This window comes from Salmo salar, chromosome ssa15 (assembly GCF_905237065.1).
Source record: "Salmo salar chromosome ssa15, Ssal_v3.1, whole genome shotgun sequence".
NCBI lineage: Eukaryota > Metazoa > Chordata > Actinopteri > Salmoniformes > Salmonidae > Salmo > Salmo salar.
The window spans coordinates 67037416-67064675 of record NC_059456.1 but is presented as its reverse complement, the minus strand read 5'-3'; the positions used below and the strand labels follow the sequence as shown (position 1 = coordinate 67064675).

Here is a 27260-nt window from a genome sequence, read left to right as displayed (position 1 = left end):
AAACATAAAGGATGATCAATGGAAACAGGATGCACCTGAGCTCAATTTCGAGTTTCATAGCAAAGGGTCTGAATACTTATGTAAATAAGGTATATATTTTTTTATAATTTAGCAAAAATATCTAAAAACCTTTTTTTGCTTCGCCATTATGGGGTATTGTCTGTAGATGGATTGAATACATGTTTTCCTCATCAATTTTAGAATAAGGCTGTAATGTAACAAAATGTGGAATTAGTGAAGTTGTCTGAATACTATCTAAATGCATAGTATATCATATATCAAACCTTAAAGTATGGCAGTCTCTGTGTTCAATACCCACACTACGAGACAGGATAAGCTATTTTGATATGGTTGTGTCACAGAGCATCACAGACCATGAACCCAGCCCTCACCCAGTCACCAGGAATAGCAAGCTACGTCAATCATTCAGGCCATAGATAAAAACAGCCTGCACCGAGAACACAAAACATTGCTTTTTCCAGGACATAGACTCACCAGGTGAAAGCTATGGTCTCTTATTGATGTCACTCGTTTAATCCACTCCATATTAGGATTGTGTTCATAATGTTTGTTATACACAGTGTAGTTCATGGGCCAACCACCCTGTAAATCTTGCTCAATTTCATTGAGAAGACTTGTCCATCATGCTACATAGGACACCTACCTTCTGCTCTCTGTTGTGTCATTGGCAGTGTTCTCATGTTCAGGAGTACGGCACTGAACAATGGTCATATCAAGGGACATTCATGTTAACCTGAAACTCTTCATCCAGCAGCACTCCTTCCCTCTTCATCACAATCCTGCCTCTTTCCTCTCACTTCCTTTGACCTTGAAACTAATGACTAACTTGTCAATAGATGCAATTGAAACATTGCGTCCCCTCATCTACATAAAATGACTGCAGTTAATTATCTTGTAATTACCTGAGCTACAATCCTGATGAGAAATACATTCATCCACCATTGTCAACGTGTAGGTTAACATTACAATGTTTAGGCAAATACCCATGTTAATATTTTCATAAACTGTAACTGTGTATTTGTACAAAGAAGCTATGTGGTGAATGACCGTTCTATCGCCTTGGATGGGAAACAAAGACAGAATTGAATAGAGTCGTGATGCATGTGATAGATGCAGTATAATGTCAAATAGAACTGAGGGTAAAACGTTATCTGTGAAAAGCAGTGAAGTAACAGTGAGGAGTTAAAGAGCTAAGTAATTACAGTGGACATAACGAGACATGGCTAAAGATGGATGAATGAAATGCTATGGGTGTATCTGGTGTAGGTTTGTCCTTGTGGTTGTGTGTAAGGACGGGCCTGTGGCTGTCTGCACCAAAAACCTTTATTTCGCAGAGCTCCTCTCCTGAAAGTAGAGACCCATTTTTGATGTACACAGTAAATGAAAACTAGGGCACTGAAGTGAAAGTGTAATACTGTACAGTCCGTCTGTTGTGCAACACTAGGAAGGACCCCAAAACAATACAATTGTTTGTTTTCTTTAGCAAAAGAAAAAAATAAATGTAGAAACAAGCACTGTTTTGCATTTGGATATTTGTCATGACCTTTTACCTTGAAGCTATAAATGAAATAAAAAATGGTAAATAAACTCTCACCCTTCATGTTGTTCGCTAATGAAACAAAACCTAATCGAATAGAATTTAAGTTACAACAATAGGCACACTATAAAGTGTACAATGTGTTAAGGTTCTTTGATTCTAATAAAATACTTTTTTTTAAATCCATAGACATTTCAAATATTTATATTTTTTTGGTATATGGATCCAAAAATAGACATTTAAATCATAAAGGGGAGATGGGGGAGGGAAATTAAAAATCCAAAGCTACAAATGGTCGTTCCCCTTCCCTGGAGAGGGGGGGGGAACTGGCCAATCTATACAGCGCAGTATAACACCCACTTTAGCTCGTTATACACGTACAGTCGTGATCAAGGCACAGGGATCTTCTTAAAGTAATTTTTCAATAAAGTTGTACAAAATAATACATTTTACAGTCTGTACAAGAATAATAGTTCAGCAGTAAAGTAAAGAGATACAGAGAGCCTGGGAAGGAGGGGTAGGGTAGGAGGGAGGGGTAGGAAGGAGGGGTAGGGTAGGTGGGAGTTGGGATAAGGGAGATGGAGGAAACCAGGGGGGGGGTGACGGGAGAGTGACCACATGAGTAAAGATTAGTGTCCCATTTATCGTTATCTTCCTCTTTTTTTAATTTCAGGATTTTTCCTTTAAAAACATAACAAAGAGCATTGCCAGTAAAGTAACAGTGCATGGTATGTGGTGAAGTTAAGAGAGAGGACAGGGAGGAGTGAAAGAGGCGAGAGAGTGAGTGTGTGAGCGCACAGGGCACAATGGCACAACAGTCTACACAGACAAAACAAACCGTGGAGACAGAAACAGGGCTGATCAAACTTCTCTTAACTTATATGATACTGTACTGTATATGGGCTTTGCACTCTGTTAAGTTCTGTGAACGTTGGCCTTTTTCCTTCCGCTGCTGTACCAACAAGGCAAAGTCATGTGACAATCCTGTGGGCGTCATGGTGTCCAAGCTCCACCAAATTCACATAAATATTCCCTTCCCCCAAGCCCCGCTCACCATGATGCTTCTCTGGTTCATTGTCAGTCATTGAAATTGCTCCTGGTAGGTATCTTGGCTGTGACTCATTGAAAACACTGAGTCAGTCAATCTGTGGCTGCAGCCAGTAAGCAGCTAAGACTCAGGACTTGCTCAGTTCAGGACCAGTGACCATGCAGTCGAGTAAAAGCGTGTGTGGGGTTATTTTTCTGTATGCAAGCAGTTATGGGTAAATTGAGATTAAGTGTGCCTAAGAGTGCGTCTGTGTGTGTGTCAAAATATGAACTGAGGTTGTGAAAGAAAGACGGTCCGGTGCCATGTCAGTGTGCGTACTGTGTGTGTGTGCGTACTGTGTGTGTGTGTGTGTGTGTGTGTGTGTGGTGAAATGGGTTCAAGTCTTGAGCATAGTGCTAAAATGCAGTGGAGTTCAGCTGATCTGGCTTGGATGTATTCTGTGTTTTGCAGTATTTCAATACCAATTTCCAGGTTGCGCTGTAGCTCTCATGTCTAGTTTGACTTCAGGAGTCCCCAAGAGCACACAGAGTCAGGGCGACAGGGGTGGGTTCCAGGGAAGGGGGAGTGGGGGGGGGTCAGGGTGGGACCGGAGGTCGGGGTTCAGAGTCTGTGTCGCAGTTCCCTTCCCATCACAAGAGCTCGTACTGCCGAAGGTGCATCCGCTGAATGATGTCCCGACAGTCGTTGAAGACCCGGCGGATGTTTTCCGTGTCGACGGCGCAGGTAAAATGGGGGTAACAATAGTGCCTGCCGTCTCCGCTGGCTGTGCTGATCCTCTGGAGGAAAAAAAAAATCACAGTGAAGCACAATGAGACAAACGTGCACTACCACCATCAGTACATCATCCACTTGACTCAATAACAAATCTAACACTTACTGCACATTAGCCTTCCTGCTAACTTATTCGAATATGAGTAAGAGAAAGTCATCTCATTTGTCGCGATTAGATACTATTTTGTACTCCATACCATAAGATTCCACGTAACATTAGCAGGGGAGACATGGGAATGTCTGTGCTTACCAGGAACTCGTCTCGTATGAAGTACTTTGCCCTCGTGACGCGCGGGTCCTCCCCTGCTTCTGGTGTTGCTATAGAAGCGTGAGAGACTGATGATGAGTGTTATGATTGGATTCTGGTACACCATCACACATGGTCAGTGCCACAGTTCCCTATGGCGATTACTTATCAGCCACAGGAAAGAACATTCAGGAGCCACCTACTGTGGCTAAAATCAGAAGCAGTCTGTGTGTGTGTGTGTGTGTGTGTGTGTGTGTGTGTGTCTCACCATCATCCGGTGTGGTGTAGCGCGCAAACTCTGGGAAATACTCTTCGATTTTTGATTTCCCAGCCAACACCTTCTCTGCTAGCAGGTCCTGTTTGTTGAGGAATAGGATGACAGAAATGGTCCGTAGCCACCTAAAGAGACAAACACACAGAGATGCTGGGTAAATACGCTGGCAGAAAGCAATCAGTGGTCCATTAGGGCTAGGAAATTAGATTTATGATGAGAGCATTTTAATAGAACAGAGGAATAGAATGAATCCTCATTGTTCGTGGATAGTGGGTGTCACGGGTTGTGTGCGTTTCTCTGTGTGTGTGTCAGTGGAGGCTCATCAGAGGAGGAAGGGGAGGACCATCCTACTCAGTAAATTTCATAAGTAAAAAGGGAAAAAAGTTAAAAAAGTTATCCTTTTTAGATAAAACTTTACTAAATATATTCACTTTGCCAAATAACTGATTAAAACACTGTTTTGCAATGAACGTCTACATTATCCTCAACAGCACCCTCTAGGGTAGCACTATGGTGTAGCCAGAGGACAGCTATTTTCTGTCCTCCTCTGGGTACATTAACTTCAATACAAAACCTAGGAGGTTCATGGTTCTCACCCCTTTCCATAGACTTACACAGTAATTATGATGACTTCAGGGGATGTACTTCAACCTATCAGAGCTCTATCAGCTGCAGTATGAACTGACATGTTGTTCATCCAATCAAAGGATCAGAAATGAATCTACTACTGAAAGCATAAGCTGCAGCTAGCTAAGACTGCAGTGCATAAAGTGCGGTGAGTAGTTGACTCAGAAAGACAGTTGTAGAGTTTTGAAAAAATTCATTTTGTCAAATTAAGGAGAAGCAGCAAAGAGAGCTAGCTAGCTATATTGCTTTGTATGTTCTTTTCTTCTTAGTTTACCTTTCTTTTAGTTAGAAAATGCATCTAATTTGGCCTAGTCAACAACCTGACAAACAGAGAGGAATGCTATTTATGTTAGCTAGCTGGCTAAGACTATCCAACACTGCAACTCCAAGTCAAGGTAAGCTTTCATTTTTACTAACTTATTGCCACCGGGGCCCCCGGTGTAACTACTAAACTGCTTGCTGTACACTGTACTGTGTGATTGTACACATGGATTGGATTTTGGGTATACTAACGCCTTAGTTGTAGCTTGTTGACTATAACATTAATACAGTTGAAAATCGTGACTATAGGACCTAGGCCTTCACTTCCAATACGTTGTATCAAACAAAAACAAAAAAACATTAACTGTCAAACTTTTCAGTTTATTTTGAAAAGGGTGTTGCTAACAAATTAGCAACAACATCCACCTTAAAGTTGAAAACAGCTGCTGCAGCCACCATCTTCTCACTACTAGAACACAAGCTAGCTAATGTTACTAGTGTAAAAGGCTCTGCATGGTCAATCCGACATCTGAAGTGGCATTTACTGCGATCATGCAGCCTCCACAGATGTCAGAGCTTTGTGTTTATACAGGACGTACCGCCCCCACCTGCCGTCAACCAATCATGTCAATGCGGAGCACGCCACATTGTTACAAAATGTGTGCGATGGCGATGCGGTATGGAGCTTGATTTGGCCTCTACGTGCCTCCGGAGGCTCCGCAATTGCATCACACCCTCCATACGAAGCCTCCGACCACATTTTCGGATCAAGCATAAATTGGCTTTTAGCGTGGGGACACTACTGCTTGCGCCACTGATTACTTTCTCTTGTGCTCTCAGTAGTGACGTCAAAGATGTTATAACTAAAACAAGATAGACCACAGCCTGTCTTTCCCAATTGGAACAAATGAGTCAAAGTGGGCAAAACCGAGCCAAGCAGGAGCTAGCGAGATCATATTGGCGCTTTCTAGTAGGAATTTGCATATTTCTGTTAGGGAACACCTATTATGTGACGTGCACATGTGCAATAACTCAATTCACATTTGCACTCCTCAACACCATTTTTTAAAACCTTTTGCAATCTGTTCATAACAGATTCTAGTTTTGGGAACAGAAAACTGTATTGAGATCAATTTTTTTTTCTTTTTAAATCAATGACAATGTTGGCCAAAATCCATCTCGTTCCATCTTCTCCCACTGCCATATTTGGTAGTGAGTGGAAACGCCAAGCGGATGCCGGTGAAATATCTGTCTACTTGTTCTATCTTTTTACGGGCCCACCCATTGCAAGTCAAAATATGGTTGTTTAATTCCACGGTCACTACAAAATTATGCTCTAATACAGTTGAATGGCAGTGGCCTTCTGTCCTAGCCAATGGCTGGCTGAGCGAGCTAGATGTTTCTACCTAGTGACTACCAAAGAAAATCCTAATTAGATATCGCTTTTTTTATTTTATTTATTATTTCAAATTTCACCTATATTTAACTAGGCAAGTCAGTTAAGAACAAATTCTTATTTACAATGACGGCCTACCCCGGCCAAACCCGGACGACGCTGGACCAATTGTACGCCGCCCTATGGGACTCCCAATCACAGCCGGATGTGATAGACTGGATTCGAACCAAGGACTGTAGTGATGCCTCTTGCACTGAGGTGCAGTGCCTTAGGACCGCAGCGCCACTCTTCACTACTAACCCTTCTCTTTCCAATACAAACTGAAGAGATGAAATCAGAAGATCCTTAAAATGATTGTAAAGCTGAAATAGAAATACATGAAGTCCACAAGTTGAGGGTAGATGCGAGGAGAGACAAGTTCCCTACTTTTTCGCTCTTCCACAACCAAAACGTGTTTACATTCACTAACAGTCAATTACCGTGAGACTGGCATTCTTTTACACGACAATAACCAGCTTTCGAAAGCTCATGACCGCCACAGTCCTAGGAGGGACCTACCTGAATTTGTCCAACAGAAACTCTTGTTTAAGTGGACTAATGATTAACCCCCAAATTAGTTAGATGCAGGCAACAGTATGCGAGGCGTTACTGAATGTGTCACTCACTGTCTGCCACCTTGATTACTCCAATTTGTCTCTCGACCTGTGCACCTACGTTAGAAACGTTATTTTGTAGGCTAGGTTGTAGCAACCTCATGATGGGGATAGGGAGAATTTGAGTATCATGTAGTAGCCTAAACCTGAGCTGGGTGAATGGAATATGAATGACAGTCATCCAATATGCTTTAATAGGGGAACAAAAGAAGCACTCTGAACGGCACCGACCGCCACTGGTGTGTGTGTGCGCATGCGTGCATTTGTGTGTCACCTGTTGTTCCAAATGTTCTTGAATAGATTGAGAGCCTCCTGTAAACGGTTGGTCTGATTGTCCTCCCGGATCACCATGTTGTAGCTGCTACTGGCCACCACGAAAATAATGGCTGTTACATCTGTGGGGAAGACAGAGGGAGGAGGGACACAGACAAACTGGTTTTGTAAACGGCAATCAGTGACACATTCAAAAGGCACTTAAGCTTTAAGCCTAACCTCGAAACACAGTCATAGCAGAAAGGCGATGGTAGGAAAATACAGGAAACCTTTAGAGGAACGAGGCTACAGACTAAGACCCTTCTAGACTAAACATGATCTATAAATCAGATCTGAATTGTGAGTTATTCTCTATTGGGTTGGCCAGATCAAATTAAAAAACAAATGTTACCATTAAAGCACTGGATCCATTTCCGACGTTCATCCCTTTGACCACCAACATCAAACATGCTGTTGAAGAAATGGCAAAGTGAGACAAATACCACACACTACCACCTTGTGGCGTAGTGATGAATCACATGTTAGCTGCACTGTATGGACTCCTAAACGTCTGCAGGGCCGAGTTGGAGATTTCTCTTAGAGTATTGTACTAATAACCGAATGGGACGATAACCCTGGGTTATACTCACTGGAAATTTACTTTGTCCACCTGAAATCTGGTTTCGAAGATCCCAGAGGTGAGCACTCGGCATCTCAGTAGGTCCTGAGAGATGACAAAAGACTGGAGTCATTCATCTGCTTTATATTTATCAATATCAATATATTATGAAAAGTTGATGATCGAGTACAGTAGGCATGTCTCTCCAATTGAGGTCTCTGGCCAAAAGTAGTGCAATATACAGGGAATAGGGTGTCCTTATAATGGTGCCCGGGGGGATGGCTGCCATTTTTACAGGCTCCTAACCAACTGTGCTATTTTGTTTGTTTTTTCGCATTGTTTTAACTTATTTTGTATATAATGTTGCTGCTACCGTCTCTTATGACAGAAAATAGATTCTGGACAGAACGGCGATTACTCACCTCAAAACTGGACGAAATTGTTTTATTTAATGAGTCATACGTTAAGGACATACTGCTTTCCCGAAACCAGGCCAAAATTCCCATCAATCCCATGAAGAAAAGATGGAAATACAGGGGTCGTAGGTCGGGGTGACTTGTGAGGATTCGTCGGCGAGTGGGTAAACTGCCACTACCATGCGTCCCATTGGCCAACGTGCAATCATTGGGGAAAAAAACTGGGTGATCTACGATCAAGACTATCCTACCAACGGGACATTAAAAACTAATATCTTATGTTACACTGAGTCGTGGCTGAACGATGATACGGATAATATAAAGGTGTCTGGGTTTTCCGTGCATTGGCAGGACAGAGCAGCTACGTCTGGTAAGACGAAGGACAGGGGTGTGTGTCTATTTGTCAATAACAGCCGGCGCGCGATGTCTAATATTAAAGAAGTCTCCAGGTATTGCTCGCCTGAGGTAGAGTACCTCATGATAAGCTGTTGACCACACTATCTACCAAGAGAGTTCTCATCTATATTACTCGTAGCTGTCCATTTACCACAACAAACCAATGCTGGCACTAAGACCGCACTCAACGAGCTTACAAGAAAATGCTCATCCAGAAGCGGCACTCCTAGTGGCCGGGGACTTTAATGTAGGCAAACTTAAATCCGTTTTACCTAATTTCTACCAGCATGTCACATGAAACGAGAAAAAAAATAAAAATAAAAAATAAACCACCGTTACTCCACACATCGAGACACATACAATGCTCTCTCGTCCTCCATTTGGCAAATCTGACCATAATTCTATCCTCCTGCAGGAAGTACCAGTGACTCGCTCAATATGGAAGTGGTCAGATGACACGGATGCTATGCTACAGGACTGTTTTGCTAGCACAGACTGGACTATGTTCCGGGATTCATCCAACGGCATTGAGGAGTATACCACCTCAGTCACTTGCTTCATCAATAATTGCATTGACGACGTCGTCCCCACAGTAACCGTACATGCATATTCCAACCAGAAGCCATGGATTACAGGCAACATCTGCGGGACACTAATCCAGACGCTTATAAGAAATCTCGCTTTAGCCTCAGATGAACCATCAAACAGGCAAAGCGTCAATACAGGACTAAATGTTTTATCCTACTACACCGGCTATGATGCTCATCGGATGTGGCAGGGCTTGCAAACCCAGCCGCGAGCTGCCCAGTGATGCGAGCCTACCAGACCAGCTAAATGCCTTTTCTGCTCGCTTCTAGGCAAGCAACACTGAAGCATGCATGAGAGCACCAGCCGTTCCGGACGACTGTGTGATCACGCTCTCTGTAGCCAATGTGAGCAAGACCTTTAAAACAGGTCAACATTCACAAGGCCAGATTACCAGGACATGTACTCAAAGCATGCGCGGACCAATTGGCAAGTGTTTTCACTGACATTTTCAACCTCTCCCTGACCGCGTCTGTAATACCGGCAGACTACCATAGTCCCTGTGCCCAAGAAAGTGAAGGTAACCTGCCTAAATGACTACCGCCCATAGCACTCACGTCGGTAGACATGAAGTGCTTTGAAAGACTGGTCATGGCTCACATTAACACCATCCTCCCGGAAACCCTAGACGCACTCCAATTCACATACCACCTCAACAGATCCACAGATGACGCAATCTCAAATCACACACCACACTGCCCTTTCCCACCTGGACAAAAGGAACACCTATGTGAGAATGCTGTTCATTGACTACAGCTCAGCTTTCAACACCATAGTGCCCACAAAGCTCATCACTAAGCTAAGGACCCTGGGACTAAACACCTCCCTCTGCAACTGGATCCTGGACTTCCGGACGGGCCACCCCCAGTTGGTATGGGAAGGCAACAACACATCTGCCATGCTGATCCTCAACACTGGGGCCCTTCAGTGGTGGGTGCTTAGTCCCCTCCTGTACTCCCTGTTCACCCACGACTGCGTGGCCAAGCACGACTCCAACACCATCATTAAGTTTGATGACGAAACAGTGGTAGACCTGATCACCATGACAACGATGAGAAATTCAATAGGGAGGTGGTCAGAGACCTGGCAGTGTGGTGCTAGGACAACAACCTCTCCCTCAATGTGAGCAAGACAAAGGAGCTGATCGTGGTCTACAGGAAAAGGCGGGCCGAACAGGCCCCCATTAACGTCGAAGGTGCTGTAATGGAGTGGGTCGAGAGTTTCAAGTTCCTTGGTGTCCAACAAACTATCATGGTCCAAACACACCAAGACAGTTGTGAAGAGGGCAGGACAACACCTTTTTCCCCTCAGGAGACTGAGAAGATTTGGCATGGGTCCCCAGATCATCAAAAAGTTTTACAGCTGCACCATCGAGAGCATCCTGACCGGTATGGCAACTTCTCGGCATCCGACCGTAAGGCACTACAGAGGGTAGTGCATACGGCCCAGTACATCACTGGGGCCAAGCTTCCTGACATCCAGGGCCTATATACTAGGCAGTGTCAGAGGAAGGCCCAAATAATTGTCAAAGACTCCAGTAACCCAAGGCATACTGTTCTCTCTGCTACCGCAGAGTGCCAAGTCTAGGTCCAAAAGGCTCCTTAACAGCTTCTACCCCCAAGCCATAAGACTGCTAAACAATTAATCAAATGGCCACCCAGACTATTTACATTGACACCCCCTTCCTTTGTTTTTACACTGCTGCTACTCGCTGTTTATTATCTATGCATAGTCACTTTACCCCTACCTACATGTACAAATTGCCTCAAATTGCCTGTACCCCTGCACATTGACTCGGTACCGGTAGACCCTGTATATAGCCTCGTTATTCTTATTTTATTGTGTTACTTTTTTTTACTTTTGTTTATTTAGTAAATATTTTCTTAACTAAGTAAGCATTTCACGGTAAGGTCTAAACCGGTTGTATTCGGCACATTTGACAAATAAAATTAGATTTGAGATGTATCCCTGGGTCTCTGGTAATGGCGGCATTGAGACCACGGAAACTCACCTGATCAGTGGGAGTGTAGTCACTCTGCTTCACAATATCAATCTTGTCTAGAAAACTGAGAAGAAAGAAACAGAGATTCAGAAGGACGAACAGGACAAAATGGCGGAATTCTCATCAACAGTTAGTAGGGGCAGTGAGTGAGCCTTATGGGAAGCTTTTCTGTGTGGGGACAGGTAGAGACCACTGAGCTCAATAGCATTATATAGACCTGTGTTTCTCCAACTATCTTTGTGCTAGGGAGAGACTAACCTGCAGTAAGCCATCACTCCTTCCTCTTCGGAGGCCAATTTAGATAAAAACTAGGACTTGAGAAGTAGGACTTGAGACAGCAATGCTGTATGTAAAATTCAAGTTGCTTGGGAACAGGTTTTTGATGTCCCAATACCTTGGCATCTGGTCTATTATCTGATAAATAAAACAACTGACACATCAATCCATTCGTTTTAATTTAAGCTATTATATAAAATACTTGCTACAAAAAGAATGCTCAATATATGGGGCATTGAAAAGTTAGCCTTGTGCCACGAGGAAACAGAATCAATAGAGCATCTTTTCTGGTATTATCCATCGGTGGCTCGCTTTTGGAGTCAGGTCACAGAATGGTTGTTATGTCAAAATATCAGGATTCAGATGATGTGGAAACTGTACTGTTAGGGGATCTGAAAATCTGTGACCAGTCAATGGGAAATATCATTATTATACTCTTGGATAAGGTATTTATTTTAGGGCAATATCAGTATAAAATGTTTCAAATAGGGAGGTTCAGGACCCTCGTAAGACATCACAGTAAAATGGAGGGATGTAATTGTATAAGGAAATAGCAAAATGGCACAATACTGAGAAAGATGGGTTAATCTGTGGACATCTGTGTTGGAGGTAAGATCACCGTGAATGGTGGATTTCGCTGCTGTGGGTGAAAATCCAGCACTTGCAGAAAGAGTAAATTAGGATTATGTAGAATTATTTAACAACATGTACATTAAATATTGTTGTCCGTTAGTTAACTTGAAAGCTGATTAAATCAGTGTCAGCTAACTGAACAGCCAGTTATTAACATCCTCGGGACCAGTGTTGGTCCTGGTCAGGAACCAGGGGGTGGAGAGAAACACTAGCATAGACATTTGTAGAGACACTGACAGATTATACGAATGGCAATGGTTCTAGTCCTGTAGTCATACTGACTTTGAGACTAATGTCCCATTCAGTAAACAACTGATATTTCACTTGGGTTTAAACAGCACCTATAGCGTGGCTAATACAACTGAACGTCACAAACGGTGTGTGAGACGAATGCTGGCCTGGTCTCACAAGCGTACTTAACACAGAGGAATGCCGAGCCTCTGGATAACCAGGAATGTGACACGGTGGAATGGGGCAGGCCTAACTACAGGTGAGACATGGCAGGAATGAGTCGGCACTCACTGGGAGAGACCTAGAAACTAGAGGGCTAGAACAAGGTGATATGTCGAATTCATTTTAAATGTATATGTTTTGGTGCGACAATCCAAATGCCTGTATCGCAAGAATCGAGATGTTCTTTTTTTCGTTTTTAATAGCGTTTATGTCCGCTTTGTACTCATGTCGTATTTCTTGGTCTCGTCCCCTTCGCTCCTCTGTGCACCTTCCCATTTACACCAGAGATCTTAGTATGACGAGATGCCCGTCTCCACCCTAACAATGGGAGTCCGAAAGGCAGAGGCGACAAGCTTATGTCCAAAATAAGGTCATAGAAAATCATTGGCCTTATTTAAGACTTTTTGCTTCGCCTCATCCTCTATGGTTTACATACACACACCAAGTCCCTCCCTCCCTTCGCCTCTCACGCCAACAAATTTAAGAGATCACATATTCCTCTCTGACAAGCAGTTTTCAACAGGCTATTTGCATTTCAGGTTTGGTCCAACAGAAATCGGTTATATGGACACCAAAACACATTGAGACATTGTTTTACCGTAATAGAGGATATGTTAACTTTTCTAACTACATCCTTTTTATGTCTCAACTACGCAAACATCTCATTCTGAGAAATAAGGTACGCAACTTGATTTCAACATCTGAACAAAGTGGACAGGCTAACGTTCATAACAATCGTGTGTTCATAATTCAACTCTTCAACCTTGTCGGCTTAGCACATATATCCGAATTGGCTCAACTTGAAATATAAAGATTAGCTGGCTAATCACTAGCTCAGGGGCTTGAGAGATTGTTGATGAGACTTGTTTTAAATGTTCTATAGCCTAATGCCTGCTACAAAACGTGAATCATTACTCGTGAATGTGCATTATGCATGGTTCTAGTTAAATGTATAACAAAAAGGGCATCTTCATATACAGACTTGAAAGCCAGATCAGTGATTATTGCACACACACAAACAGGTTAAACTATTTATGATATACTAATTAAATTAGTGGGTCTTGTAGTTGTGGAAGGCTGATAACTTCACAAACCCTGAATTCCATAGATTATTGCTGACTGTTTGAAATGCAGTGTATTTGACCTTTAAATTGTACAACAATGCTTATTTAGATAAAACATTTAAATCTAGATATAGATTGTGGATCACCCATAAATGTAAAAAAAAAAAAAAAAAAAATGTAGATATGATTTTTAGGCCATAACAACCAGCTCTAACTAGGACAAACACAGAGATTGTGTGTGTGTGTGTGTGTGTGTGTGTGTGTGTGTGTGTGTGTGTGTGTGTGTGTGTGTGCGCGTACGTGCACATTTACCATTCTTTGTTGTTATGGCAACAAAGATGGCCAGAGATAACTATGCAGACTCCAGAAGATTAACTCTTTTCCTTTCCTGCTCGTTATAGAATAATGTTGTAAAAAGCTGTAAGTTCTCCTTCCACAAAGGTTCACACTCACAAACCTGACCTAGCCCACTGGCCTGAACCCAAAAGACAAACACAGAGAGAAAGTAGAGTCTGACATTACAGAGCAGATTCTAAAATAGCTCCCTGGCCTCCAGCACGGTTGCCATAGAGACAGAACCACAGGCTCTATAAATAGACTATCAGCTCAAAATCTTGTGTGACTAGAGTAGCCAGGGAGAGAAAGAAAAGGGAAGGGAACGCGAGGGGGGGAAAAAAAGAGCGAGTGAGAGAAAGAGGAAAGAGGGACTGGGAGAGAGGAAGCGGGAGAGTGAGTGAAAGAAAGAGAGCAGGAGAGAGGAGGAGAGTGAATGAGAGAGAGAGAGAGAGAGAGAGAGAGAGAGAGAGAGAGAGAGAGAGAGAGAGAGAGAGAGAGCAGGAGAGTGAGGTAGTGAGAGAGTGAGCAGGAGAGAGGGAGGGACCAAAACTGGACCGGACCATCTGAACCACCTGAAGGGGTTGTCCTAGACTGTTAAGTAACACAATCAAATACACAGCAGTGCTTCTTCAAGCATTGGCACAACATGGATTTTTTTTATACAATCAGCTCAAAATCAAACACCCCTAGGGATGCCCTGATGACATTTTTGTCCGATACGGATATTTTCCTTGCCAAAAAAACAAATAACGATATAACATTTTTTTGTGGCCTTTCAAGCATTCTAGTACAGTTAAATAGTTGAAACGCACACCAAAAAGTTATTTTTGGTCAGTGTGTATGCATGTCCCCATTACCAGTAAAACATAATCAAAACCTATTTCTTTCACATACTTGCTGTGCTGTTTCGTTGTTCATTTGTTCAGTCGTTTCATGCACCTCTTCGTCGGTGCTCACTGTCATTGTGCCCATTTCCATCTTGTCCAGCTGTTGTCTAACATTTCACGTAAACCGTGTTTGTCTGCATCGAAGTAGCGGTCCTTGTACCTAGCATCGAGCATGGTGGCGACACAGTAAAGTGGCTCAGAGAGAATGCCACCGAATCGCTTGTTCACAGCCTCTTGTAGAGTACTTTTACAAGTTTTAACCCCACGGTCTGTTTTGGAAATTTTGTTGAGCAGGTGTTTCAATGCCATGATAGAGGGTATCACATCTGCTGCAGACGCAGTTGATGTAGCTTATTTCTCAAGTCAGTTGTTCGAATGGAGCTAGGAGTGTGTTCATGTTTCAAACATGTTCTCAAATGCCATTGAAATGGCAGCAGCGGTGTGAGAACCAGCACATTCTTGAGCATGCAATACGGCTTTCCTCAGTACGAAATCCTCGTCGACCCGCTGTGCTGTCAGACTCAGCATGCTCATGGGGCTGACATCGCTGGTCCAAATATCAGTCATGAAGCTAATAGCAGTGATGCCCATCGCAAGTAGCTCATGGATGTGCGCTTCAACAATACTGTGCTGAAAAATAGCTCCTACATGGTAGTGTGTACTGGGGCTCGACCAGTCGGCGAAAGCTAACATCATCCACGACAGAGAACAGTTGATTGTCAAGGGCAATGAATACCATTATTTTACCGTTGATTGATTTCGCCTTTGAGTTGTCCTACTGAAATGTCCTCTGGAAATAATAGCAGCACAAACATTGCATATGGCCTTTTTGTTATCTTCCTTTGAAACTTCAAAATATATCCACACAGCTGACATTGTGGGCTAGTTTAGGAATGCTGTGTTGCACGTGTAGCTCTGTATTTTTTTGTGGCGTCATTACGTCATCTACCTACGTTATATAGGTATGCACGTCAGCTTTGACATCGGCGTTAAACTAGACATCGGGCCGTGCATCCCTAAACACCACCATAACAGATCTAACTCTGAGGCTAAAGTCACTGTGGTTAAGTGGTGTACTCCCCCAACAACACAGGCCTGTATAAGGGCACTGGAGCTACTAAAGACTGCGGGTCCTCTCTCGGCGTGTGGTGCAGTGCATACTTACTACTGCGCACAGTCGATCAGCTGGTACTCATTGGATCTCTCAAAACACACCCTCACGCCCTCGTCCTGCCAGAGAGTCTTTGCATTTTCATAAAACTCCTGAAAAGAGAGAGATAACGGGAGAAAGAGTATGTGAGATGGAAAAGAGAGACGGGATCAATTGAATTAAAGCAGGTCGAAAAAGAGGACCCTGTCCATCCATGCTGTGTTTGAGGGCACTGCGATGTGCGGCATCTTTTGTTGACACCACATGCTGTGTGCTTTGTGCTTGGCTAGAGCGTGGGTACATGTAGAAAAGGTAAATAGGGGTGGGAAGAATTACATTCCAATGGGGCAGCACACCTATTAGGGATCTGGCATTTATTGACTGGAGAACAGGTTCTGTGGCCAGTGAGGGTAACGGCCAAGGGGAGCTTCAATATAGGAAAAACCAAGTGACATAGTTAGGCCTTTGAAATTACAGATTTTGCCTTAAAGTAAAAACAAGGCATGTTTTTCAGCATTTCCTTCAACGAGAAGAAATTAAGATTGCGTACGGTCGACAGGCTTGGGAGGGTCAGTTGTCTCATCTTTGGCAGGTATCACGGACTTAACCCTAAATAATTAAGTCAAAATCCCATATAATATTGAATTACTCATATTTCATTACGTTGACTCGGCAAACAAAAGTGGTGCAGGTGTAAACAGGGGAGTCAACTCATATCTAATGGCTAATCTGTTACATCCTTGTTTGATATCTTTTGCATAAAGTGGGAATGTCCACATAGCTTATCAAGGACAAGAGTGACCCGCCCATTAAACAACATTCAGATGGCCAAAAAGCACATGGAAAGGTAGATAGTCTCAAATCTCCCTTCATCCTCCTCCATTTGGACCATGAAGGTAAACAGGAAACAGTGTCATGTATAAAATAAATGCTTGTGGACAACTGGACTTTTGTGGAACAGTTGGGCCACACACACACCATTTAGGTTTCGCTGCCCAATATATTTGTCCCACTTTTTGTCTGGCTTGGGTTACCTGAAATCCCTGCATCCACTGCATAATAAGAGCACTCATTATGTGTCTTAGTAACAGAGTCCTCCTTTATCATCAGTCATGCGCTTAAGAGAAAAATAACTCCTCTGGTAACTCCTTATTGCATTACAGCAGCCAAACCAGAATCCTTTGGGGCACAACTCAGTGTTATATTGTTTCCCGTCTCTCACCAGCTTGCAGTGTTCGGGAAGCTACTCTGAAAATACAGTTTACCAAGCTGCCAATTACGTCACTCTGGAAGAAGTGAAGCTACACTAAGGATACCCTTAAAAAAAAGTTTAATTAACTAAAGTTACTTTGAAAAAGTAGTCCACTATATCCGAAACTACTTGTATCTAAATCTGAAATGTCAAAGACTACAAATTGCAAGAATAGATCACTCTGGAGTCAGATGTTAACATAAGATGTGATTTAGCCTATTACACATAAAAATAATGTTTTAAGTGAGAATTAGGCAGGTCTAATGCCGAAAAAGGAAATATTTGCCAACTTCATCCATATTTCCTTAAAAAAAAAAAAATATCATTTCCATTTCATCCTTTGGGATGTCCTTTCTTAAATACACAAATGTTGTTTTTGCCACAAAAAAAAAACAATCACAGGGAGCTTGATCTTGCCTTAACTTTTTTTTAAAGCAAAGGGACAATTGTCAAGTTGAGGTTTATCAGAAGGCCATGGCTCCGTTTCCATGGCTGGTTGCTTTTACCTGGTTTCTAAACGACAATCTATAACGTAGCACGTGCTACGAAAAAACCTTGCGCAATATGTGGCTGAATGGGAACCTCCTCACTAGCGTTCCAACTCTATGGTCAACACGACTACAGTATCTTCAATGTAGCGAGAGACATGGGAAAGGAAGTGAGTTCTCTGGTAGCTTTGCATTTTAGAAAACTGACATTTTATTGGCGTTTAGACAACCTATATGACTTCTTCCATTATCATCGGTCGAGAAATCAGCAGTCCGAAAATAAACCCCATACCACAACAAAGACGTCATCTTAAAACATGAAATTAACTAGAAGTGAATAGCCCAGACAGTAGATAACTGTACAAACTACCCCTGCGTCTACCCCCAGAAACCCCCACTTCTACCCCCAGATCTAAAGGCCTTCGCCTTTTCCTCATCCTTTCTTTTTTTTTTTCTACATGTACTCTGAGATCAGGTGACCAGTAGAACCGGTTTCCTCTCCGCCCTGGGGGGTGCCAGAGAGGAGGGAGGGAGAGAGAGTTACACTGTCTGACCTTAGCTCCTGATGGAGGGGAGTTGGGGGACTCTAAATCACAGAGATCCAAACACCACAGAGCAAGGCAGCAGACAATCACATCGCCTTCACATGTGACCCTACACACCCAAACTCAGAGAGATGTTATGGCAGGTCTGTTAGGCCCAGAAAAAAGACAAAGCAATTTTCTATGGTGCAATGGTAGGGATGCAACCATTCAACTCTAACAGATCACTTTGTATCAGCCGAAGACTCTTAAGTGGACCTAAATTAACACGTAATAACAACAAAATATATGCAAAGCATTAACCCATCAGTTGTTTTCATTTCGATGAGTGACAACATGTTGTCGTCTGTCCTAGGGGTATGTAAAACTCACTGTGGTGCACACTATTCAATCAAAAAACGTTAACAAGGTTCCTGTGATCAATGTGTAAAACAAAGTTCCCAAAGCATCGATAAATGCATTAGAAATGCAATTCAATGGACTATGTTTTTGACTTATCCAGAAACCTGCTACCTGCTTAACTGTTAGAAAGTCCGACGTCCCTTCCAGCGAAATCCTACCAGAAAGCACTCTGTTTGTTCAGGTGTGGGTCCCAGTGTGCCTCTGACACGTGGGTTCCAGAGAGATATTTAGGGGCGTTAAAAGGCACAATCAGTGTCAAGCAGTGGTACTCAGAGGCCTCCAGGCCTTCCCTCAGTGCAGTCCATTAGTTAACAGGCATCCCATAGAGGCCCTACCTGCTAATTACTACTGTACTGTACCACATCCCACAGAGCTACCAGTACCATGAGGCTGGCACCTGCAACAGGGACTGCTGGATGGGCCTTCCTAAGGGAACATGAACAGCAAGTACAGTGCCTTTAGAATGTTTTCACACCCCTAGACCCCCCCCCCCTCCATTTTGTTGTGTTACAGCCTGAATTTAAAAATGGATTAAATTGAAATGTTTGGTTTACTAGCCTCCACACAATACTCCATAATGTCAAAGTGGAGTTGGGCTTTTCGAAATGTTTACACAAATCCAATTATCTGTATGGTAACCTCAGTCGAGCAGTGAATTTCAAAACACAGATTCAACCACAAAGACCAGGGAGGTTTTCCAATGCCTCGCGAAGACAAGCACCTATTGGTAGATGGGTAAAAAATTGAAAGGCAGACATTGTATATCCCTTTAAGCATGAAGTCACTAATTACACTTTGGATGGTGTATCAATACACCCAGTCACTACAAAGATACAGTCGTCCTTCCTAACAATGTTGCCGGAGAGGAAGGAAATTGCTCAGGGATTTCACCATGAGGCCAATGGTGACTTTAAAACAGTTACAGAGTGGCTGTGTTGGAGAAAACTAAGGATGGATCAAGAACAATACTAACCTAATTGACAGAGTGAAAAGAAGGAAGCCCATACAGAATAAAAATATTCCAAAACATGCATCCTGTTTGCAACAAGGCACTAAAGTAATACTGCTAAACATGTGGCAAAGCAATTCACTTTTTGACCTGAATACAATTATGTTTGAGGTAAATCCAATTCATTACCGAGTACAACTCTCCCAAGTTTCAAGCATAGTGGTGGCCGCATCAGGTTATGGGTATGCTTGTAATCATTAAGGATTCTGGACTTTTTCAGGATAAAAAAAGAAACGGAATGGAGTCAAGCACAGGCAAAATCCTAGAGGAAAACCTGGTTCAGTCTGCTTTCCACCAGACAATGGGAGATTAATTTACCTGTCAGCAGGACAGTAACCTAAAACACAATGCCAAATCTACACTGGTGTTGCTTACCAAGAAGACAGTGAACGTTCCTGAGTGGCCGAGTTACAGTTTTTAATTATACTTGAAAATCTATGGCAAGACCTGAAAATGGTTGTCTAGCAATGATCAACAACCAATTTGACAGAGCTTGAAGAATGTTTTAAATAATAAATGGGCAAATGTTCCACAATCCAGGTGTGGGAAGCTCTTGAGAGAATGCCAAGAGTGTGCAAAGCTGTCATCAAGGCAAAGGGTGGCTACTTTGAAAAATCTCAAATATATTTAACACTTTTTGGGTTACTACATTATTCCATATGTGTTATTTCATACTTTTGATGTCTTCACTATTATTCTACAATGTAGAAAATAGTAAAAAATAAAGAAAAACCCTGGAATGAGTAGGTGTGTCCAAACCTTTGACTGATACTGTATGTGCACATGCACGGTACACACAAGGAAATAATGTGCTTACTCACACAGGCGTGTATACACTGTACATTCATGAAAAGACAATGACAATCTATGATGTTCTGTGTGTGGGTGGTAGAAACATTGTCATACTCACAGATGTGAATTCATAGTCCTTCTGACTGACTAAACTGAGGACATATTCGATCCGGTATTGGTTGTGTGGACTGGCGAGCTGAACGGGAGGCGTCAGTGTACTCATAGCCGCTACTATGGTCTAAAGAGCGACACACACACACACACACACACACACACACACACACACACACACACACACACACACACACACACACACACACACACACACACACACACACACACAATCAATACAGATCGAGTGACAACACAGGATTGTCTCGGGGTATCTTATATTCAATAATAATTGATAAAATATTGATGATTCATGCTTAGCTGTTTAGATTTTGTTTATTCTACCTACCCACAGTGATATGAAAGCTTCAAACTGAAAACTTACCTCAATAGCTTCTTTAATATTATTCTTGATGTCGTGAATCTTCTGCTTCTTCTCCCTGCGAAAAAAAACACACAAAAACATCAAAGCTCAATCTTCCATGTTGTAAATTACAATGTAAATTTTGTCATACATTGTTGATACAGCAAACCAAAAACTAAAATGTAGGTGGATAATAGTCTATAAACATCTGGCACATGCACTACACCTCACGGGCATCCCTTCTGAACCTGCCATTATTCATGACTGACAAACACATCTTCAACTATGTGAAACTCATATATTTCAAAAAAACAGGTCACAGTCTCCCAGTGTCTACATTGCACTCCAATGAAAATACTCTACCTGCTACGATAGCTACAAATGATCCGATGTCAAACATGACCCCAACTTTAAGAGTGGCATCTGAGCTGCAACAACAGCCCATTACTAGACTGTTTCAATGTACGACTAAATTGTAAAACAACCGTTTTGCTGAGCAGCGCCCATCACAGACTGTGCACTACCACTGATATTTAGTTTACATCAAAAGCACAAAACAGCATTCAAGGAGTAAGAGAGGGAATGTGAAAGAGGTGCACCGACAGATAGAGAGGGATCGAAAGGGAGCGAGAGAAGGGAGAGAAGTGGAGAGAATAGGTAACAGCCAGCAGGTGGGCCTGTATTGCGCAGACACACACCCCTAACCCAATAAACAAGAGGGTTAGATTGAGAAGGCCTTGTTTACATTTTCAACATGATGGTCATTCAAAATCACATGCTATTACAAAGTAGCATGTGCGCGCTTTTATGTGCGTGTGGAGAGAGAATAGGCTATAACTTGAAGTAGGAAGCATGTGTTCGTGTATACATCTGTGTCTCTTTATCAAAGAATGTACAAAGACAAAATAAGCAAAATATATTTGGTCCAGTGTTTCACAAATGGATGAGCCATCATGCCATTAGGCCTAGAACCGCTTCAATGAAAGTTACTGAATGCAAAAACATCATAATCCAGGAAATTCAGACACACCGCCCTGCATTTTATCCATTACAAATACCATATAAATACAATCCATACGTTTAATTTATATACAGTACAGCTAACTTAACAGACACAACCAACTAATCAATTAATGTTTGAAATGTCTAGGACAGGGGTGTCAAACCTATTTTGCCTGGGGGGGCGCATTCAGTCTTCAACGAGGTCCAGAGGGCCGCACTGAAAATTGGTTATATTTCCTCGCCGTCAAAATTCATTGTTTTTGGAATTTTCGATACTCCTTGATTGTCTAGCTTTAATTTTGGTGATTATTAGCAGCTGGACAGTCAAGAAACGGTAATAATGTAGGTCCATTATCATTTTTACACAGTTTCGATTTGGTTTTAGCCATTTAAAAGTATATTGAGTTTGTTTTATTATTATTAATAAAATGTTTTAGTAAAACTACCCTGGGTCGTATGTTTGACACCCTGGATCTAGGATGTGACCAAGTGATGATCTGAGCGAGCACACACACAAGTTGTAAGTGTTATGGAGTCACGAGATGGGTCACACGATACTGGGTGCCTTAGGTGCTGATATGCTCATTTAACCCAAGCCACTCACCACACCAGAGTCTGAACCGTCAAACCTAACCCCACAAACTGGGGACTAAAACCCAAACTGCCAACACACAGAGGCTGTGTCTAGACCTGAGAGTTAATCAGGTTTTTGTATTCTGATCAAGGAGTTCTGATCATGGAATTCCGAACACATCATCTGTCTTCACCTACATTTAAATGTGTCCACATTATGTCAAGATTTCAATTTTCCAGCGTTATATTCAAACCCCAGCATGCATTCTGCAAACGGTGGAAAAGGCTAAATATAACACAACAACTACTTGATGGCAGTAGTTAACTACTGTAGCTAACTAGCCAGCTAACATCTTTAGCTAACCAGCAAGACAGCTAGCAAAGCTAAAGGGATTGCAAAGGGGTTAGCATAACTAATAGTAGCTATTTGGCTAGCATTCAAGAAGCCAGCAAACACATTCCTCACACGCTAGGTGCCTCTCGCTACCAAAACAAGTTTTCTTGAGACTTGTGGGCGGAGTGCTGATGAGGTCGCCCATTGTTTGCACTTTTGGTAGCCTGATTGCATCCAGACTGAGGAGAAATATACACACGATAACGAGGTGGTCAGACGGATCTGAACACAATCAGACAAAACTTTTGTCTTTTCAATCATTGTATTCTGATTGGGCACTTACATGGGACTTCTGCGGAGGCATAGACCCTCACCCATCTCCACATTTAGGCCTAAACCCCCAACCAACCTACTCACCTGGGCTTAAACCTCTACCAACCAATGCACTAAGGCCTTAAAGCACCAGTCACCAACCAGGGCTCGAACCCCACAGAGTTTGTTCCAAAGGAAGTTTGACTCCTCGTCTCTACATTAGCTTTTCATTTTTGGAAGTCCATGCAATCGGACTGATAACTCTTGAACCGCAATCGAATATTTCCATCAATACTTTAAAAATAGCATAAGGACGAGACACCTAGACAGTAAGTCATAGTGGCTATTGAAGCACTAATCTTCAAACTGAGGGAACTATAACTACCCTCCCATCATGTGCTCTTGCACAGGTGCATCTAGTGTTTGTTTTATACAATTCAGGCATCGACTAATGGATGAAAGATGAATAAGGGTCAAGTTGGTGTTTTGAATGTTTGTTTTCATTCTTGGTTCCTCTGGGATTTTCCCCAATCCCTCTGGCCGTCTCAAACCCTGATCTTTATTCGCAGTTGAGGAGCGTAGTCTGGAGAAGAAAACGATACTTACTCTGCATTGAAGCCATTCACATGTAGGATTCGCATCTGCTTCACTATGGTGCTCTTCCCTGACTCACCAGCCCCTGTGTAGAGGTAGACAGTGAAAGAGCGAACAAGAGATGTGGTTAGACACATTTCAGAGAGTACAGCGCATCGCCCCATCCTGACAGCCAACCGAGGATGGCCAATTTGGAATGTGATGCATAAACATTTTTTTTGTAAAGAGAGACATGTTGAAAGTGATAGTTCAGCATTTTAAATCTGTGAAATAAACATCAGAAGAGTTCTAATTGAAATGGGTTATTATGCCTCTTGACTGAGGTCTCACACCACAGCAACAGAGGCCAGGAGTTGGAAAAAGTTGCCCTTAACCTCTGGTCTCGGGTCAGATATAGTTGCATTCTCCAGTTGGTTAAGGTCGGGATTTAAGTTGGATAAACTGATGTGGTTAGGGTCAACTTCTACCTTTGAGCGTGAGACCACCCGTGTCTGAGACCAACAACTTCAAATAGTGGGATGTTTGGTGAATCCACACATACAGTATAAATGTCAATAAATGTGTGAAATATTAACCTGTTGAAATCTAACAATACAACAGTATTAACAGCTTCACTTATAACCAGGGGTGTACTGCTAACACAAAGTAAGGCGTAAAACCTCCATCGAGTCTGATCGACTCGTCTAGGTTTGTGAACTTTCCCATGTGAGAATAACTAAGGACGTTCTTCATCACAGATCCTCTCCAAACTTGACAATGGTACAACAACAAAAATGGCCATATCATAGAAAAGTGCAAAGAGCACAGTGCTATATAAAGCAGCATTGTAGAAGTCATGGTTTAAATGAGAGTTATGTTCTGCTTACTTTAGTTACCACAACTTCCTCTCCAACGGAAATACTGGTATAACATTCAATACACTAGGTCTCAGGCATTTTCTAATAAAATATCCTTTAAAAAGAGGACATTTTTACTGTTTTCACATGATAACAGTACCATGAGTAGAGAAGTGTCAGTGGTAGAAATGCTCAGTGTGAATTCACCTTGCATTATTTCACACATAGGCCCACCTCAAAACACACAGGCCTATTGATATGAAAGTTCTCAAGCAGCTAGTGGTTCTGATAGCACACCCACAAGTAGAGGCTCAACACCCATGTTTCATATAGATTAGGCAGGAGCTGTTACAATCACAGGCCTACGACATAATGTATCAAATGTGGGAAAAAAACAATGTTGCAATAAGTAGGCTTCAATTATGGTTAGAGGATGTTTTGATCCACCATGTCACATTGAAAAAGTACAATCACTGTGTTGTGTAGCAGGAAGGCCTACAGAGAAAACAACATCCTATATCACATCAAATATAGGATTAGAAACTATGTCGCCATTGAGGCCTTGCCTGCAACACATCAGATTCCATTCACATTTACCTAAGAGTAGTAGCCTGTGAGTTGCTCTATATAGCTGTTTGTCCTTCTGAAGCTGTTTCTCTATCTTTTTGTTGGCTTCTCTTTGTACCTTCTCCTCATTTCGCTGATCTTCAGTCTTACTGTTGCCCAAACAACCCATCTTCCCGCAAGAAAAGTGGGTCCAGGGGAAGAAGAAAAAAATTAAAATACTATTCTAGATCTCTCGGTTGACCGACGGAATTGAGAGCAATATTAACGACATGTATACAGTCTGTTGTTTAATGTTACGTCAAACTAACGTCTGTTTTAAAACGTTGTCCTATTGCGTTTGTTAGTATGTGTATATAATGCGTATTTTCAATTGATATTGCTGTCAAAGAGGGCAGGATACTGTTGATGACGACACCTAGGCCGTCCTCTCAGTTTGGTCAATTCTACTAGGCTTTTCCTTCTTCACATACAGCTTTTATATACCGATATAGATGACCATCCACAGGTTTAAAGGTTGATTGAGGGTTTTGCCTCTTTCACATTCAATTGAAGAGAGGATAAATAGCCTATTTTCATCTCGCGAACGGCACGGGTCTCACGTCTCACTGTTGCCTGTGACAGACACCGAAAAATCGGCATAGCACAAAAACTCGACTGTAAAATTTGACCCGGATCTTTTTGACACGGGTTAGAATAAACATCTCTTTGGGAAAAGGCGTATTTCCTGCGGCCTTTCTACGCGCAGAGACTGTAGACAGGAGGGAAAAAATATTTACACTTAACGAACTACATGTGTAATATTTTCCTTGCTTCCGTCTTCATTTAACTCATTTTTTATATCCATAATATGATCCTCGATCTAAACGGTGAGTCCGGTTCAGTTTCGATCCCCAAAATAATTCAATTTTCGTGATTTTTCCCCCGTTTCTGTGATGGCTGTTCCTTGCTGGTTTTTCCTCAATCCAAAGGCCCTTCGCTGTCTTTTCTTTTGTTGCTGAAATTTGTATCCCTCCTCACATCAGCAAGGCTCCTAATAACGCTCAGATAGCCCCCAATACATTCTTAAATGGGTTCTGATTCTTCTAAACATGACGAAAAAACGAAAATCCTTCGAATTGTCCCGTTTCTTGCAGGTATAGCCCGCTGTCAGTCTCAGTTTTATATCCCTTCTGAATTCGAATGGTAGGTACTCGGTAGAGTTTACATGTGCATACACGTTCATAAATATAACGCGTGTTGTACTAACACCTTCCACTATGAAGACAGTTCCCTCCTGGACTGATCGTGGAAGATTAAACACGGGTGTAAGCAATTCTTGAAGGTATAAATTGTCCCTTTCTCCTCGGGAACAGTATATGAGATAGACAGCGCTGAAGAGATGGGGTGGGGCAAACAGCGCTCAGTGAACCCTGGGAAGGACCAGCGCTTCATCACATGACTCCACAGAACGTCAGCATGGCGAAATTCTGCAGAGAAAACGGCGCCCTCTTCAAAGAAAGAACAGATTGTGACCCAAGACCCTTAAAACACGGGGCCACCGGAGTCACTCTCTTTCTATTTATTTTTATTTTTATGTTTGGACGCGCAGTGGCACTATATTAGGCTACCCCATTGATTATAAAATACATGTTTCCAGTAGTTTATTATTATTATTCCCACTGGACCAGGAAAGCAGGTTTGTTTGTGCTCCTAAAACCTAGGACTATATGAGGTTGGTAGGCCTTGTCATTTTTGCACTGAGTAGACAGGGGTGTTTTTTCAATTGCAGATTATAATCCTAATTTATTCTTTATTACTGGGCTGGAAATGAAATGGAATGCCTTGAAACCTGATAAATTCCTTGTCTTGATCTGTACATGCAGGGGTTGCATATAGGCTGACCAGATGGATGGAGTTCTGCCACTTCAGGATGGAACTATCGAATGTTTATTCTGAATTCTAATCCCAGTTTTATTCTAATCCTAACTGTATACTCTGATTGAGTATGGCGTAGGCTACATTTGGGATTGAACATGTGTCCAATTTGGGGAACATTCTTACCCACATGAAAAAGCCTTTCACTGACACCCCCTGGTCACATTCTAAAACTTCATCACCTCAGATCTCCAAATCTGAGTATGACTCATGCTTTCTATCATGAACTCATTTAGTGGGCTGTATTTGGAGATTCAAATAGTC

The 27260-nt window shown here is 42.3% G+C and overlaps 1 protein-coding gene across 3 annotated transcripts; it reads right to left on the bottom strand.

The window, feature by feature from the left end:
* Positions 1-1796: 1796 nt before the first annotated feature.
* Positions 1797-26486, bottom strand: LOC106571962 (guanine nucleotide-binding protein G(s) subunit alpha). 3 transcript variants are annotated; one of them, XM_014145577.2, is made up of 13 exons: positions 26331-26483; positions 25113-25251; positions 23692-23764; positions 20886-20940; positions 20508-20627; positions 15920-16017; positions 11115-11169; positions 7738-7811; positions 7500-7558; positions 7110-7230; positions 3893-4023; positions 3628-3713; positions 1797-3382 (listed from the first exon to the last, which is right to left on the bottom strand). In XM_014145577.2, the coding sequence occupies exons 2-13, from the start codon at positions 25249-25251 to the stop codon at positions 3236-3238; spliced, it is 1158 nt and encodes a 385-aa protein (XP_014001052.1). In that variant the 5' UTR covers positions 26331-26483; the 3' UTR covers positions 1797-3235. The 3 variants fall into 3 exon arrangements, with proteins under 3 accessions (XP_014001052.1, XP_014001051.1, XP_014001053.1); XM_014145576.2 differs by having other exon boundaries at positions 25113-26486; XM_014145578.2 differs by having other exon boundaries at positions 3628-3695; positions 25113-26484.
* Between the last annotated feature and the right edge of the window lie 774 nt (positions 26487-27260).